At 64.1% G+C, this 16,965-nt stretch overlaps 2 protein-coding genes across 2 annotated transcripts; both read left to right on the top strand.

Moving 5' to 3' along the window:
- Positions 1-1,542: 1,542 nt before the first annotated feature.
- HAUS4 (HAUS augmin like complex subunit 4) lies at positions 1,543-3,850 on the top strand. The gene is made up of 5 exons (XM_068171314.1): positions 1,543-1,580; positions 1,952-2,240; positions 3,132-3,256; positions 3,349-3,419; positions 3,610-3,850. The coding sequence occupies exons 1-5, from the start codon at positions 1,543-1,545 to the stop codon at positions 3,789-3,791; spliced, it is 705 nt and encodes a 234-aa protein (XP_068027415.1). The 3' UTR covers positions 3,792-3,850.
- Positions 3,851-4,908: 1,058 nt separating this feature from the next.
- Positions 4,909-16,442, top strand: PRMT5 (protein arginine methyltransferase 5). Its single transcript, XM_068171316.1, has 17 exons — positions 4,909-4,960; positions 5,185-5,277; positions 7,188-7,273; positions 8,448-8,582; positions 9,230-9,351; positions 9,503-9,552; positions 9,992-10,155; positions 10,658-10,819; positions 11,432-11,509; positions 11,608-11,666; positions 11,906-12,028; positions 12,781-12,956; positions 13,491-13,600; positions 13,974-14,067; positions 14,616-14,735; positions 15,298-15,362; positions 16,210-16,442. The coding sequence occupies exons 1-17, from the start codon at positions 4,909-4,911 to the stop codon at positions 16,360-16,362; spliced, it is 1,842 nt and encodes a 613-aa protein (XP_068027417.1). The 3' UTR covers positions 16,363-16,442.
- Positions 16,443-16,965: the final 523 nt, after the last annotated feature.

Raw genomic sequence — 16,965 nt, 5'->3', positions numbered from 1 at the left:
GGAGTTTTGGGGTCAAGAATTGGAGTTTTGGGGTAAAAAACGTGAATTTTGGGGCCTAAAGTTACATTTTGAGGTCAGAAAGTGGAGTTTTGGGGTCCAAAAGGTGAGTTTTGGGGTGAAAAAGGTGAATGCTGGGGTTAAAAAGGGGCGTTTTGGGGTCAAAAGTAGCATTTTGGGGACAGAAAGTGGACTTTTGGGGTCAGAAAGTGGAAGTTTGGGGCCCAAAAGTGGTAATTTGGGGCTAAAAAGGTGAACTTTGGGGTCTAAAGTTGTATTTTTGGGGCCACAAAGTGCATTTTGGGGGCCTTAAAGGTGAACTTTGGGGCCAAAAGTAGCATTTTGAGCTCTTTCTGACTTCCTCTTCCTTCTCCTCCTCCTCTTCAGCCTCCCAGGATGGACCTGGAGCAGCTGCTGGAACCAGACCTCGGTAAGCTGGGAGGGGGCTGGGTGGGACCTGGGATGGCCCTGGGTGGGGGGGGGTGGGGTGGGGGAGATCCCTTCCTGGTCTCCCCTTCCTCTTCCTCCTTCCTCTTCCTCTCCCCCTCCCAGATTTGGTCTCCCCTGAGCTGCTGCAGGTGGTCCCCAAGCTGCAGCTGCTGGTGGGGAAGAGCGGAGCCAGGCCTGAGGTGGAGGAGGAGCTGAGGGAGGTGAGGGGGGGAGGGGCTGGGGGGGGGGATGGGAGGGGTCTGGGGGGGGAGTGGGAGGGGGTTTGGGGTGGGTTTAGGGGGTCTGGGGGGGGCTAGGGGGCTGAGGGGGGCTTGGGAGGGGTTTGAGGGGGACTGGGAGGGGTTTGGGGAGGAGTGGGAGGGGTTTGGGGGGGCTTGGGGGGGTCTAGGGGGGGCTGGGAGGGGAGTGGGGGGGGAGTGGGAGGGGTTTGGGAGGGGTTTGGGGGGGACTGGGAGGGGTTTTGGGGGGGGCTGGGGGGGGACTGGGAGGTGGCTTGGGGCCAGCCGTGACTCCGCCCCCCCTCGCCGCCTGACCCCGCCCCCCTCGCCCTCTGATAGGCCCAGGCACGCTGTGGGGCGTGCCGGGAGGCGTGGCTGGGCTGGGAGTGCCTCTGGAGGGCGCTGCAGGAGCTGAGCTGCGGCCAGGGACCCCTGGGGGACGACAAGGTGAGGGGGATGGGGCTTGGGGGTGGGGCTTGGGAGGTTGGGGGCGGGGGCTTGGTCCTCACTGGGGCTCCTCCCCCTCCAACCTCCCTCCCCCCCCCCCAGGAGCTGCAGCTCTGCCTGGAGCCCCCCAAGGACTTCCCCAAGCTGGGGGGCTGCTGAGGTGAGGTCCTGACCCCCCCTGGGACCCCCTTGGGACCTCCCCAGGACCCCCAACTCCCCCCTGGGACCCCTAAGCTCCTCTGGGACCCCCCCCTGAGACCCCCAACCCACCATTGAGACCACCCCAGGACCCCCCTGGGACCCCCCAACCCACTTTGTGACCCCACCTGGGACCCCTCAAGGTCCTCTGGGACCCCCCCTGAGACCCCCAAATCCCCTCTGAGACCCCCAAGCCCCCTTAAGACCACCCCTGGGACCCCCACCCCCACCCATGGACCCCCATCCAGGACACCATCTGGGACCACCCAGGCCCCCCTTGGGACCCACAACCCCTCCCTGGGACCCCCTCTGGGACCCTCACCCCCACCAAGGACCCCACCTGGGACCCCCAAGCCCCCTTGAGACCACCCATGGGACCCTCTGGGACCCCCTCTGGGACCCCCCAAGCTCCTCTGGGACCCACCCTGGGACCCCCAAACGCCCCCTTGAGACCACCCCTGGGACCCCCAACCCCCTTTGTGACCCCCCCTGGGACCCCCAAGCTCCTCTGGGATGCCCCCTGGGGGCCCCCAAACCCCCCCTTGAGACCCTAGGACCACCCCTCCCACCCAAATCCCCCACCCTCCCACTTCTGATTGGCTGTTTCTCTCCCCTCCCCCCCTCCCCCTCCCCCACCTCAGTCCCCGCCCCCCCGGCGGCCCCTCCCCCCCCAACTCCTCCCTGCCCTGGAGCAGCATTTGGGGCAGAAAGTCAGAGAGCTGGAGCTGTACCACGGAGGGGAGGAGGAGGAGGAGAAGGAGAAGAAGAAGGAGAAAGAGGAAGAGAAGGAGGAGTCTCCAGGCAGCCAATCGGGAGGAGGGGGGCGTGGCCGACGCCCTGGCCGCCGATTGGCTGCGGCTGAGCCAAGCCCGGCGCCGGCAGGGGGAGCTGAGGAGAGCCCTGGGGAGGGTCAAGGAGAACTACCTGGAGGTAAGAGGGGGAGAGGGACCCATAGGAGCCATAGGAGCCATAGGGACCCATAGGAGCCTATAGGAGCCATAGAGACCCATAGGGACACATAGGAGTCACAGGGACCCATAGGGAGCCATAGGGACTCATAGAGACCTATAGGGACCCATAGGAGCCCATAGGGAGCCATAGGATCCCACAGGGACCCATAGTAGCCACAGGGACCCATAGGAGCCCGTAGGGACCCATAGGGACCCATAGGGACCTATAGGACCCATAGGAACCCATACGGACCCATAGGGACTCATAGGGACTCATAGGAGCCCATAGGAGCCATCGGGACTCGTAGGGACCCATAGGACCCATAGGGACCCATAGGGGCCATAGGGACCCATAGGGGACCTATAGGAGCCATAGGAACCCATAGGAGCCCTTAGGGACCCATAGGGACCCATAGGAGCCATAGGGACCCCTCCCAGTGCGGCTCCCAGCTGCGCCTCCCCCATCGCCCTTTGAAGGCTCCCGGTGGGCCCCACCCGGCGTTGCCCTTTGAAGAGCTGCTGAGGAGTCCCAGCCTGGCTCCCAGGCCCTTCCCCATTGCTCTCTGGCTTCCCTCTAGGCGGCCGCGCAGGGGAACTGCAGCAGCAGCCCCAAAGCCTCTCCCCCAAGGCTCTTCCCTATTCCCTTCCCCATTGCTCTCTGTCTCCCTCCTGTGGCCGCGCAGAGTAACTGCAGCTGCCCCAAACCCCCTCCCATTCCCTTCCAATCCCCTTCCAGTGCCTCCCAGTCCACTCCCAGCGCCCCCAGTGGCCGAGCTGGTACTGCAGAATGCTGAGGCGCACTCAATGCCTTCACAGTCCGTCCCACTCCCTCCCAGCCCCTCCCCACTCATTTCCCTCCCCCGCCCCGCAGGTCCTCTCTTCTTCCCTCTCCCTCCTGGTGGACCTGCTGGGCGTGGCCGAGGAGAATGCGGGGCTGGACGAGGGCCACGCCCACTACCTGGAGGTCAAGGCCGAGGCGGTGCTGGCGAAGATTCGGTTGGTCAGGGGGTGGGGGGTTGGGGGTGGGTGGGCGGGGCCTGGCCCACAAGGGGCGGAGCCTAACCCTCCTTGCTTTCCTTTTCTCCTAGGCTGGAGGAGATCGAGCTCCTATTGGCTACCTACCCCCCGCCCACCCTGGAGGCTCACCGGCGAATCAGGTGAGGGGGTGTGGCCCTGGGGCACCCGCCCCAGCCCCTCCCAACAACACTCAGTCCCCTCCCCACCCCTCTCAGCCCCACCCATTCCCCTCCCAACCCTTCCCAGCCCCCTCCCAACCCTTCCCAACCCTTCCCAGCCCCCTCCCAGCCACACCCAGCCCCTTCCTAGCCTCCCTCTCCCCCCCACAGGGTCTGCCCTGGAGGAGAGGCGTGGCCAGATCCGCGGGGAGGCGGAGCTCCTGCGGGCCTCCCTCTCGGCCTATCAGGAGCTGGGGCCGTCCTTCACCGAGCTGGCCCAGCAGTACCAGAGCCTGCGGCAGCGCCTGCAGGAGCGGCGGTGGGCCCTGAGCCAGCTCCGCCCCGCCCCGCCCTGACCACGCCCACCCCCCCCCCCCCCAGCGAGCTACCAGCCAATAAAAATGTTCACACCTCCCCCTGCAAGTTAGGCCACGCCTCCTCTTTAATATTGGGATGGGGAGGGGGAGGAGAGGAGGAGGAGGGAGAGAGAGGAGGGGAGGAGGAGGAGGAAGGGAGAGGGAGGAGGAAGGGAGAGGGAGGAGGAAGGGAGAGGGAGGAGGAAGGGAGAGGGAGGAGGAAGGGAGAGGGAGGAGGAAGGGAGAGGGAGGAGGAAGGGAGAGGGAGGAGGAAGGGAGAGGGAGGAGGAAGAGGGGAAGGTGGGAAGGAGTCCTTGACGGTGATTGGCTGGCAGCAGCCTCAGGGGCGGGAGCGGGGGGGCGGGAGAGGCCCAATGGGAGGCTTGGGCAGGGAGGGTGGTTGTATGGGCGCCGCCATCTTGGCTGCCGTACAGGAGGCAGCGTTTAGCGCTGCCGTACAGGCGCCTCCCGCTGCCCGCCCAGTCAGGGTCCCCGCCCGCACGGGCGCCGCCATCTTGGTTGCCGTACAGGGGCCAGCGTTTAACGCTGCCGTACAGGCGCCGCCCGCTGCGCGCCCCCGTTAGGGTACCGCCGCACGTGCGCCGCTATCTTGGCTGCCCGTACCGGCGCCGACCGCTGCGGGGCCCTCCGCCCGGGTGGCTGCCGCGCAGGGGCGCCGCTCGCCGCTGCCGTCCCCCCCGCGGCGGAGCCTGCCTGCCGTACGGGCGCCGCCATCTTGGCTGCCGTACAGGGGGACTCTCCGCCTCGGCCGAGCGGTCCAGAGCGACGAGCTCGGAAGGGGGAGGAGGGCAGGGGGGAAGTGTCGTGTGGTGAGGGAGGGGGGTAGGGGGAAGGCAGCGCAGAAACCCTCCTGGCCGCCCCGAGCGGCTTTCTCCGCTGCCCTTTTCCCCGGCCGCCGCCATTTTGGTGGCCGCTTGGCGCGAACCACGCGCGGCGGGTGGGCGGGACTTCGCCCTGAGGCGGACGGCGCGCTGATTGGCCGATCCCCGCGACCGCTAGCCGGAAGCGGGGCGGTGCCTGCGCGCTGATTGGTGGAGGCTGGGGCGCAAGTCGTGAGGGGAAGGCAAGAGGAAAGGGGCGGGGGGGCGCTTCAGCCATGGCGGCGGCAGCGGCGGCGGCGGCAGGGGCAGCGGCGGGGGCCTGGCCGGGTCAGCAGCGGCCGGGAGCTGAGCTGCGTCCCGGAGGTCGCCGGAGCCTTGGGGGCTGTGGCCAGGCAGGGGTGAGGCAGGGCGCGGGGGGGAGGCTGGGGGGGCACTGGGAGGCACTGTGGGGATGGGGGTAGGGGGGGCGTGGGTCTGGGGGCACCTCCGTGGGTCTGGGGGCGCCCCTGGCGGGCGGGGGGGGTCTGACGGGCCGGGGGTTGTCTCCCCAGGTTCGACTTCCTGTGCCTGCCTCTCTTCCACCCCCGGCAGCGCCGAGAGTTCTGCCTGGCGCCGGCCAGCAGCCGCCCCGGGCCCAGCACCAGGTCCGACCTGGTGCTCTCGGGGGAGGGGTGAGCACGTGGGGGGGGGGGCGGGGCTTGGGAGGGACGGGACGGGACGGACACGCCCACCACAGACCCCCCCCCCCCCCCCCGCCCCCCCCCATGGACCCCCCCTCCATAGACCCCCATGGACCCTCCCATGGGCCCCTATGGACCCCTATTGGCCCCCCCCACAGAACCCTATGGACCCCCATAGACTCCTATGGACTCCCCATGGGCCCCTATTGATCCCCCCCCATAGACCCTTATTGACCCCCATGGACCCATAAAGATCTCCATAGACCCCCACGGACCCCCCTATGGACCCACATAGACCCCTATGGAGCCCCATAGACTCCTATGGACCTCCACAGACCCCTATGGATCCTTATGGACCCCTACAGACCCCCCCCCATTAGACTCCTATGGACCCACATAGACCCCTATGGAGCCCCATAGACTCCTATGGACCTCCATAGACCCCTATGGATCCTTATAGACCCCTATAGACCCCCCCCATAGACTCCTATGGACCCACATAGACCCCTATGGAGCCCATAGACTCCTATGGACCCTCCATAGACCCCCATGGGCCTCTATGGACCCCCCCATGGACCCCTGGTGACCCTTATGGACCCCTATGGACTCCCCCCATGGACTCCCCCCATGCACTCCTATGGACTTCCATAGACCCCCATGCACCCCCCCATAGACCCTTATTGACGCCCATGGACTCCTATAGAGCTCCATAGACCCCTATGGACCCCCCCCATGGGCCCCTATGGACCCCCCCATAGACCCCTCTGGATCCCTATGGACCTCCATAGACCCCTATGGACCCCTATAGGGCCCCCCATAGACTCCTATGGAGCCCCATGGACCCCCATAGACTCCTATGGACCCCCATAGACTCCTATGGACTCCCCATGGGCCCCTATGGACCCCTAGTGACCCCTTATGAACCCCTATTGAGCGCCCCATGGACCCCTATTGACCCCCCCTATAGACCTCCTATGGAGCCCCATGGACCCCCATAGATCCCCTATGGACCCCCCATCAACCCCCCCATAGACCTCTATGGACCCCTATTGATCCCCCCACAGACCCCTATAGATCCCTATGGACCCCCATAGACCCCTATGGACCTGCATAGACCCCCTTGCACCCCCCTGTTGACCTCCCATAGACCCCCATGGACCTCTATGGACTCCTCTGGACCCCCCTATGGACCCCTATTGACCCCCCCATAGACCCCGCTAGACCCCCCTATGGATCCTCACAGACCCCTATGGACCCCTATGGACCCCCATAGACCCCTATGGACCCCCATGGACCCCTATTGACCCCCCCATAGACCCCTATGGACCCCCATAGACTCCTATGGATCTCCATAGACCCCCATGAGCCCCTATTGGCCCCCTATAGACCCCCATGGACCCCCATAGACCCCTATTGACTTCCCATAGACCCCTATGGACCCCTACTGGCCCCCAATGGACCTCTATGGACCCCCACAGCCCCCCATAGACCCTTATAGGCCCCCCTATGGGCCCCCCACAGCCCCCCATGGACCCCTACTGACCCCCCCCATAGACCCTAATGGAGCCCTATAGACCCCTATTGCCCCCCCCCAATAGACCCCCATGAACCCCCATAGACCCCTATGGCGCGCCCCCCCATGGACCCCCCATACAGACTCCTATAGACCTCACTCTACCTCCCCCAGGCTCTTCCCTATTCCCTTCCCCATTGCTCTCTGCCTCCCTCCGGTGGCCGCGCAGGGAACTGCAGCTGCCCCAAACCCCCCTCCCACTGCCCCCCCCAGCCCCTCCCACTGCCCCCCCAGCCCCTCCCCACTGCCCCCCCCAGCCCCCTCTCAGCGCTCACCTGAGTCTCCCCACCCCCAACCCCAGACTGGAGCTCTCTCATCGTGGGTTCAGTCTCCCCCTGGCTGCGTCCTGACTCCCCCCTGGAGCACGTCCGGCGCAACTCCGAGCAGGTACCGGCCAGCAGGGGGCAGCAGGGGGCACTGGGGACCAGTCTGGGCCAGTGAGGCTCCAGTTTGGCTCAGTTAGGACTCGCTTAGACCCAATTAGGTCCCAATTCAGTCCAGTTTGGCCCAGTTAGGATCCAGTTTTGGCTCAGTTAGGACTCACTTTGACCCAGTTAGATCCCAGTTTGGACTAGTTAGGTCTCACTGTAGCCCGGTTTGGCCCAGTTTGGCCCAGTTAGGACCCAGTTAGATCCCAGTTTGGCTCAGGACCCACTTAGACCTGACTAGGTCCCAGTTTAGTCCCAGTTTGATGCAGTTAGGACCCAGTTTGGCCCAGTTAGGACCCACTTTGACCCAGTTAGGTCCCAGTTTAGCCCAGTTTCACCCACTTAGGTCCTAGTTTGACCCAGTTTAGGTCCCAGTTTAGACCCAGTTAGGTCCCAGTTTAGCCCAGTTTGGCTCAGTTAGGACCCACTTTGACCCAATTAGGTCCCAGTTTAGTCCAGTTTGATGCAGTTAGGACCCAGTTAGATCCCAGTTTGGCCCAGTTAGGACTCAGTTTAGCCCAGTTTGACCCAGTTAGGTCCCAGTTTGGCCTAGTTAGGTCCCAGTTTGACCCAGTTAGGTCCCAGTTTGACCCAATTAGGTCCCAGTTTGGCCCAGTTAGGACTCGGTTAGGTCCCAGTTAGGTCCCAGTTTGGCCCAGTTAGGTCCCAGTTTGGCCCAGTTAGGTCCCAGTTTAGCCCAGTTTGACCCAGTTAGGTCCCAGTTAGGACCCAGTTAGGACCCAGTTAGGTCCCAGTTTGACCCAGTTAGGTCCCAGTTTAGCCCAGATTGGCCCAGTTAAGACCCAGTTTAGCCAAGATTGGCCCAGTTAGGACCCAGTTTAGCCAAGGTTGGCCCAGTGTAGGACCCAGTTTAGCCAAGATTGGCCCAGTTAGGACCCAGTTTAGCCAAGATTGGCCCAGTTAGGACCCAGTTTAGCCAAGATTGGCTCAGTTAGGGTCCCAGTTTAGCCAAGTTAGAGCTTAGTTTAGCCAAGCTTGATCCAGTTTGGTCCCATTACGACTCCTTTGACCCACTTTGGTCCCTGTCAGGGGCCAGGTTGAGCCATTTAGGCCTCAGTTAGGTCCCAATTTGGGGTCCCAGTCCCCTCCAAATTGCTCTCTTCCCCCCCCAGGCCCTACTGCAGGAGTTGGACTTCGGGGCCTACCTGGGGGTCCCTGCAGTGCTGCTGCCTCTGCCCCAGCTGCACAGCCCCAACCTGGCCAGGCTGCTGCTCAGCCACCTGCAGGGGGCGCACCACAGCACGGCCGTGAGTGGGGAGGGGCTGGGAGGGGTCCCAATGGGTCCCTATGAGTCCCTATGGGTCCCTATAGCTCCTATGGGACCCTATGGGCTCCTATGGGTCCAAATGGCTCCTGTGGCTCCCTATGAGTCCCTATGGGTCCCTATGGCTCCTATGGGTCCCTATGAGTCCCTATGGGTCCCTATGGCTCCTATGGGTCCCTATGAGTCCCTATGGGTCCCTATGGCTCCTATGGGTCCCTATGAGTCCCTATGGGTCCCTATGGCTCCTATGGGTCCCTATGAGTCCCTATGAGTCCCTATGGGTCCCTATAGCTCCTATGAGTCCCTATGGGTCCCTATGGCTCCTATGGGTCCTATGGGTCCCTATGAGTCCTTATGGGTCCCTATGGGTCCTATGGGTCCCTATGAGTCCCTATGGGTCCCTATGGCTCCTATGGGGTCCTATGGGTCCCTATGAGTCCCTATGGGTCCTATGGGTCCCTTTGGGTTCTTATGGGTTCCTTTGGCACCGGGAGCCTTCAAAGGGCGATGGGGGAGGCCCAGCTGGGAGCCCCCCAGGGAGGGGAGGGGAGGGGAGAGGGAGGGACTTGGGGGGGTGGGGGGAGAGGTGCTCTGCTCCTTACTGCTCCTCACTGTGGGGGTGGGGGGCAGGTGTGGGTCAGGGTCCCCCTGCTGGCCCCGGAGGACACCAGGGAGGAGCTGGTGGCCAACGAGGAAGGGACTGGGAGCAGCTGGGAGGAGCACGGAGACCCCGATGAGAAGACCTGGATGTGGTGAGGAGGCAAAGCTGGGAGGGAGGGAGGGGCCAAGCAGGGAGGGAGGGGCCAAGCAGGGAGGGAGGGGCCAAGCTGGGAGGGTGGGAGGGGCCAAACTGGGTCTTACTGGTTTGAACTGGGAGTTGATTTTCCTTCCCTCCCCCTGCAGGTGGCACAACTTCCGCACCCTCTGCGACTACAACAAGAGGGTGGGGGTGGGTAAGTGGCACTGGGAGGGGCAGGGAGGGACTGGGAGGGGATTGGGAGGGGATTGGGAGGCACTGGGAGGAGATAGGGAGGGACTGGGAGAGACTTTGGGGCTGCTGCAGTTCCCTGCATGGCCACCGGAGGGAGCCAGAGAGCAATGGGGAAGGGCCTGGGAGGCAGGCTGGGAGGGGAGGGGAGGGATTGGGAGGGGCTGGGAGGGGATTGGGAGGCACTGGGAGGGGATTGGGAGGGGCTGGGAGGGGACTGGGAGAGACTTTGGGGCTGCTTCAGTTCCCTGCGTGGCCACCGGAGGGAGCCAGAGAGCAATGGGGAAGGGCCTGGGAGCCAGGCTGGGAGGGGAGGGGAGGGACTGGGAGGGGATTGGCTGCCAGGGGAAAGGGGGGGGGGCGGTCCCTAAGCCTTTCCTCTCTGCTCTGCCATTGGCTGCCAGCGCTGGAGCTGGGCCCCGACCTGCCCTCGGGGCCGGCCCTGGACCGGTGGCTGGGGGAGCCGCTGCGCGCGGCCTTCCTCCCCACCAGCCTCTTCCTCACCAACAAGAGAGGCTTCCCCGTGCTGGCCAGGGCCCACCAGAGGCTGCTGGGGAGGCTGCTGAGGGTGAGTGGGGGGCGCTGGGAAGGGAGTGGGGAGGGGAGTGGAGGGGATGGGGAGGGACTGGGAGGGGATTGGAGGGGATGGGGAGGGACTGGGAAGGGATAGGAAAGGCCTGGGAGGGGATAGGGAAGGCCTGGGAGGAGCTTTGGCCTCCTGCAGTTCCGATGCGCGGCCACCAGAGGGAGACAGAGAACAATGGGGAAGGGAATAGGAAAGGGCCTGGGAGAGGCTTTGACCTGCAGTTCCCTCTGAGTCCACTGGAGGGAAACAAAGAGCAATGGGAAAGGGAATAGGGAAAGCGCATGGGAGAGGCTTTGACCTGCAGTTCCTTCTGTGGCCACCAGAGGGAGGCAGAGAGCAATGGGGAAGTCAATAGGGAAGGGAACAGGGAGAAAGCATGGGGAGGGGACTTTTTTAGGGGGGGTCAAAGGTGACTTGGGGGTCTCCTAGGGGGTCAAAGGTCACCACCCTGACCCTTCTGACCCCACTCTACCTCTCCCCCCAGCTGGAGGTGCAGGTGGTGCTGTGGGGCCCCCCCCGGCACGGCTCCAAGCCCCTGAGCTGCTACCTGCAGTACTTGGAGCACCTGGGGCAACACCGCCCCCCGCCCTCGGCCTACGAGCTCTTCGCCCGCGGCTACGAGGACTACCTGCAGTCCCCCCTGCAGGCACGGCCGGGAGGGGGTGGGGCGGGGCGGGGAATGGGCGGGGCTTGCACCGGAAGTGGGCGGTCGGAGGGTTCGGAACAGGGTTTGAGGGTGGAAGAAGGGGTGGAATGGGGAGGGGGAGGCTGAGGGGAGGCTGAGATTGGTGTTTGGGGGAGAGAGGGCGTGGCTTGGCATTAAAGGGGGTGGGGCTTGCACCGGAAGTGTGTGTTTGAAGGGTCTGGAAGGGGTTTTGAGGGTGTGGTCAGGGTGGAAAAGGTAGAGGGAGGCTCAGGTAGGGTGGGAGTGGTGTTTGGCTGAGAGGGGGCGTGGCTTGGTGTGGAAGTGGGTGGGGCTTGCACCGAAAGTGGGCGGTCGGAGGGTTTGGGAGGGGGTTTGAGGGGGCAGAAGGGGTGGAATGGGTAGAGGGATGCTCAGGGGAGGCCGGAAGTGGTGGCAATAGGACTGGAAGTGGCAGGGTGTGGGTGAGAATGGGAGGAGTTTGGACCGAAAGGGGCGGGGTTTAGAGCGGAAGTGAGGTTTGGGGGACTTGGGGTCTCCTGGGAAGGGCCTGGGGCCCCCCCCAAGGTGCATCCTGGGACCTCCCTGGGAGCCTCTCTGCTGCCCTCCCCCCAGCCCCTGATGGACAACTTGGAGTCCCAGACCTACGAGGTGTTCGAGAAGGATCCAATCAAATACGCTCAGTACCAGCAGGTGGGCGGGGCCAGTGGGGGGCGGGGCAGCCGAGGAGGAGGGAGTGGGCCACCCCTTTGCTCATTTGCATAACTCCACCCTTTCCACTCACCCCTCAGGCCATCTACCAATGCCTGCTGGACAGAGTCCCTGAGGAAGAAAAGGAAACCAACGTCCAGTGAGTGACCCCCAGGCCCCTCCCACCCCTTCTGGCCCCTCCCCCATCGCCCTTTGAAGGCTCCCGGTGGGCCCCACCCGGCGTTGCCCTTTGAAGAGCTGCTGAGGAGTCCCAGCCTGGCTCCCAGGCCCTTCCCCATTGCTCTCTGGCTCCCTCTAGGCGGCCGCGCAGGGGAACTGCAGCAGCAGCCCCAACGCCTCTGCCAGTCCCCCCCCAGCCCTCTCTCCCTCTCCCCTCAGGGTGGTGATGGTGCTGGGTGCCGGCAGGGGGCCGCTGGTCAACGCGGCGCTGCGGGCAGGGCGCCAGGCCGGCCGCAAGCTCCGGATCTACGCCGTGGAGAAGAACCCCAACGCCGTGGTGACGTGAGTGAGACCCCCTGGGGACCCTCCCCAAGCCTCCCTGGGGGGCCCCTGACCCCCATGAGCCACCCCAGCCCCCCCATGAGCGACACTAATCTGCCCCCAAGCGACCCCTGAACGACCACAATCCGCCCCTGAGCGACCCCCAAGTGCCTCTAAGTCCCCCTCATTGACCCTGAGACCCCCAAGTGACCTTAATTGACCCCCAAGTGCCTCTAAGTGACCCCTAAGTAACCTTAAGTTGCCCCATGTGCCCCCCCAGTGCCTCTAAATGGCCTTAAATGACTCCCAAGTGGCCTTAGGTGACCCCCAAGGGTCCTAGGTGGCCCCCATGTGCCCCACAAGTGCCTCTAAATAGCCTTAAATGGCCCCCAAGTGGTCTTAAGTGACCCCCAAGGGTCCTAGGTGGCCCCCAAGTGACTCCCAAGTGCCCCCATGCGACCCCAAGTGACCCTCAAGTGGCGCTAACTGACCCCAAGTGACTCCAAATCACTTTACTTGACCCCCAAGGGACCCCCCAAATGGCCCTAAGTGACCCCCAAGTGACCTCAAATGGTCCTATGTGACCCCCCCCAAGTGACCCCCAGACCCTCCCAGCCTTTCCCTATGCTATTCCTGTTGCCTCTCCTCCTCCTGGTGGCCACCCAGGGACCTGCAGGCAGCTGAACCTCTCTCAGTCTCCTTCCAGTCCCCTCCCAATCCCCCCCCACAGCCCCTCCCAGCACCCCCCAGCCCTTCTGGCTGTCCCCCCCCAGGCTGCAGAGCTGGCAGTACGAGGAGTGGGGCTCGGGGGTGCAGGTGGTGGCCAGGGACATGCGGGGCTGGACCCCCCCCGAGGCTGCTGACCTGCTGGTGTCCGAGCTGCTGGGCTCCTTTGGCGACAACGAGCTGGCCCCAGAGTGCCTGGACGGGGCCCAGGCCTGCCTGAAGGGTGAGGGGGAGGGAGGAGAGGGGCTGGGGGGGAGGGAGAGAAGGGGAGGGGAGGGGTTGAGGGGGGGAGGGGAGGGGGTGAGGAAGGGAGAGGGAAGAGGGAAGGGAGAGGGAAGAAAGAGGTAGGGAGGGAAAAAAGGGAGTGAAGGAGAGAGGGTAGGGAGGAAGGGGATGGGGAGTGAGGAAGAGAGAAGAGAAGAAGAGGAGGGAGGGAGGAGATAGGGGAGGGGGAGGGAGTGGAGAAGAAGGAGTTGGGGGTGGAGGGAAGGAATTAGGGTGAGGAGGAGGAAGAGGGGAGGGAAGAGTGGGAGTGGGAAGAGGAAGGGGAGGAGGTAGGGAGGAAAGGAGGGAGAGGAGCTGGGGGTGGATGAGAGAGGGAGAGGGAGGCTGGGGAGGAGAGGGAGGAGCAGAGGTTGGGGATGGGAATTGGGTTGGGGGGGCTCTGGTTCAGGGCTCTGAGGCCTCTCCAGGGGCTGGGGCTGACCCCAGGGTGGTCTCTGCCCCCCTCTCCCCCCCCCTCCCCTCTCTTCTCCAGAGGGTGGGGTGAGTATCCCCTGCTCCTACACCTCCTTCCTGGCTCCAATTTCCTCCTCCAAGCTCTACAACGAGGTCAGGGCCTGCAGGGAGCGTGACAGAGACCCCGAGGTAGGCCTGGGGGTGGGGATGTGGGTCACTTGAGGGTCTTGGGTTGACCCTGAGGGGCTTGGAGGGGCTCTTGGGGGGGGGCTCTGAGGGGTCTTGGGGTGACCCTGGGGGGTCTGGGGGGGACCCTGAGTGTCCCTTGGGGGTCTTGGGGTGGCCTTGGAGCGACCCTGTGGGGCTTGAGGGGGACCCTGGGGGTCACTTGGGGGCCTTGGGGTGGCCTTGGGTTGACCCTGGAGGGCTTGGGGGGGGTCTTGGGGGTCACTTGGGGGTTTTTGGGTTGGCCTTGGGGTAACCATGGGGGACTTGGGGGGGGGGGGGTCCGTGGGGGACTGAACTGGGGGTCCCTGTCCCCCCCTCCCCCCCCTTTCCCCAGGCCCAGTTCGAGATGCCCTACGTGGTTCGGCTGCACAACTACCACCAGCTGGCAGCTCCCCAGCCCTGCTTCACCTTCCGGCATCCCCGCCCTGGTATATGCAAATGAGGATGGGCGTGGCCTCCAGCAGGCCCCTCCCATCACTTCCCCTCTAGCCCTTCCCCTTCCCTCCCATTCCCTCCCATTGCCTGCCCTCTGCTGTGCTCCCATTGCTCTCTGGCTCCCTCTGGCGGCCGCAGTAGGGACCCATAGGAGCCATAGGGACCCATAGGAGCCATAGGGACCCATCGCCCTTTGAAGGCTCCCGGTGGGCCCCACCCGGCGTTGCCCTTTGAAGAGCTGCTGAGGAGTCCCAGCCTGGCTCCCAGGCCCTTCCCCATTGCTCTCTGGCTCCCTCCGGTGGCCGCGCAGCGGAACTGCAGCAGCCCCAAAGCCTCTCCCAATGCCTCCCAATCCCCTCCCAGTCCCTTCCAAATCCAGTCCACCCCCTAGTGGCCGAGCCTGGTACTGCAGGTCGCTGAGATGCTCTCAATGCCTTCCCACTCCCCCCTAGTGCCTCCGAATCCCCTCCCACTCCCTCCTAATCCCCTCCCAGTCCCCGCCCACTCCCTCCCAGTGACGTCTCCCATTGGCTGCCGGCAGAGGGGGCGGAGCCGGGCAACTCTCGGTACCAGCGGATCAGCTTCCGGGTGGAGGTCAACACCGCCCTGCACGGCTTCGCCGGCTACTTCGAGACCACCCTCTACGGGGACATCACCCTCAGTGAGGGGCGGGGCTTGGGGGGGGTGGGGAGGGGCCTAAGGGGAAGGGGGAGGAGCCTAAAGGGAGTGTGGTGAATGGGGAAGAGGCTTGGGGAGGGAGGGAGTCAATGGGAAAGGAGGGAGGGAGGTGGAGGGGAAAGGGGGGGAAAGGGGTGGGAAGGGTCTAACGGGAAGGGGGAGTGGCCTAAGCAGAAGGGGAGGGGCCTAAGGGGGAGGGGCCTAAAGAGGGTGTGGCTAATGGGGAAGAGGCTTGGGGAGGGAGGGAGTCAATGGGAAGGGAAGGGAGGGGAGGGAGGGAGGTGGAGGGGAAAGGGGTGGGAGGGGCTTGAAGGGAAGAGGGAGGGGCTTTCAGGGTGGGCATGGCCAATGGGGGTGGGAGGCAAAGAGCCAATCAGAGGTGAGGGGGTGGAGAGTTACAGGGGAAGAGCATGAGGAGGGAGGGAAGGGGAAGAAGGAGTGGGTGGGGCTCAGAGGTGGAGGGGCGTGGCTTAAACAAGAAGTGGGTGTGTCCAGCACCGGAATCGCGTGCTGAGGCCCCGCCCACCCTCTCTCCCCCCCCCCAGGCATCCGCCCTGAGACTCACTCCCCAGGGATGTTCTCCTGGTTCCCAATCTTCTTCCCCATCAAGGTCAGGCGGCCATCTTGGGCGTGGCCATGGGGGGTTGGGGGGGGGCTAGGAGGAGGCCGGCCTCTGATTTGGCCCCTCGAAGGGGTGGGCGGCCATGTTGGGCATGGCAGAGGCCGTTATAGGGTGGGTGGGGGCCACCTCAGGTGGCTGGCGGCCATGTTGGGTGGCCTGCAGCCATCTTAGATGGCTGACAGCCATTTTGGTTTGGCTGATGGGCGGCCATCTTAGGTCGCTGGCAGCCATTTTGGGTGGTTGGCAGCTATCTTACCTACCTGGCAGCCATCTTGGGCGGTTTGAAGCTGTCTTAGCTGCCCGGCAGCCATCTTAGATTGCTGGTGGCCATTGTAGTTTTTGAGTGCTTGGCCGCCATCTTAAGTCACTGGTGGCCATCTTAGGTGGTCTCCAGCCATCTTACCTGCCCGGCAGCCATCTTAGCTTGCTGGCAGCTGTTTCAGTTTGGTCGCTTGGCAGCCATCTTAGGTCGCTGACGGCCATCTTAGGAGGTCTCCAGCCACCTTAGCTGCCCGGTAGCCATCTTAGATTGCTGGTGGCCATTTCAGTCTAGGTGCTTGGTAGCCATCTTAGGTCACTCACGGCCATCTTAGGTGGTCTCCAGGCACCTTAACTGTCCTGCAGCCATCTTAGTTACCTGGCAGCCATCTTAGGAGGTCTCCAGCCACCCTAGCTGCCCGGTAGCCATCTTAGCTTGCTGGCAGCCATTTCAGGTTGGGCGCTTGGCAGCCATCTTAGGTCGCTGGCGGCCATCTCAGGTGGTCGCCAGCCCCCTTGGCCGCCCGGCAGCCATCTTGTGACTCTCCCCCCTCCCCCCCGCCCTGTCTCCCCACAGCAGCCGATGGCGGTGCGGGCAGGGCAGGAGGTGTCGGTGTCCTTCTGGCGCTGCAGCAGCCCCAAGAAGGTTTGGTACGAGTGGGCGGTGACCTCCCCGGCCTGCTCCGCCCTGCACAACCCCACAGGCCGCTCCTACACCATCGGCCTCTGAGGGGCGCCCTCCCCACCCCTCCCTCCTCTGCCCCCCACCCCCCCCCCACCCCCTCCAGACCAATAAAGACAAAGGAAACTTTGGAGCAGTCCTGGCGGCCATGTTGGGGTAGGGCTGGGGAGGGGTTTGGGGTCACCTGGGGTTCACTTGGTGTCACTTTGGGGTCCCCCTTGGGGTCATTTTGGGTCTCTTGGGGTCATCTAGGGGTCACTTGGGGTCTTGGGGTGCCTTTGGGGTCACCTTGAGGTCACTTTGGGTTCACCTTGGGGTCACCTGGTGTCATTTTGGGTTCCTTTGGGGTCATTTTAGTTGTTTTTGGGGTCCCTCTGGATCACCTTGGGGTCTTTGGGGGTCACCTTGAGGTCTCTTTGAGTCCCTTTGGGGTCACCTGGGGTCATTTTAGGTCCCTTTAGAGTCTCTTTGGGGTCACCCAGGGGTCCCCTGGGGTCATTTTGACTCTCTGAGGTCTTTTTGGGGTCATTTTGGGTCCCTTTGGGGTCTTTCTGGTGTCAATTTGGAGTCACCTTGGGGACACTTTGACTCTCTGGGGTCTTTTAGGGGTCACTTTATGTAACCTAGGAGTCACTTTGGGGTCCCTTTGGG

This window comes from Melanerpes formicivorus, unplaced genomic scaffold (assembly GCF_026170545.1).
Source record: "Melanerpes formicivorus ecotype bairdi unplaced genomic scaffold, bMelFor1.0.p_v2 SCAF_2739, whole genome shotgun sequence".
Lineage (NCBI taxonomy): Eukaryota > Metazoa > Chordata > Aves > Piciformes > Picidae > Melanerpes > Melanerpes formicivorus.
The sequence above is the reverse complement of the archived record's forward strand: the minus strand, read 5'-3'. Positions and strand labels throughout refer to the sequence as shown.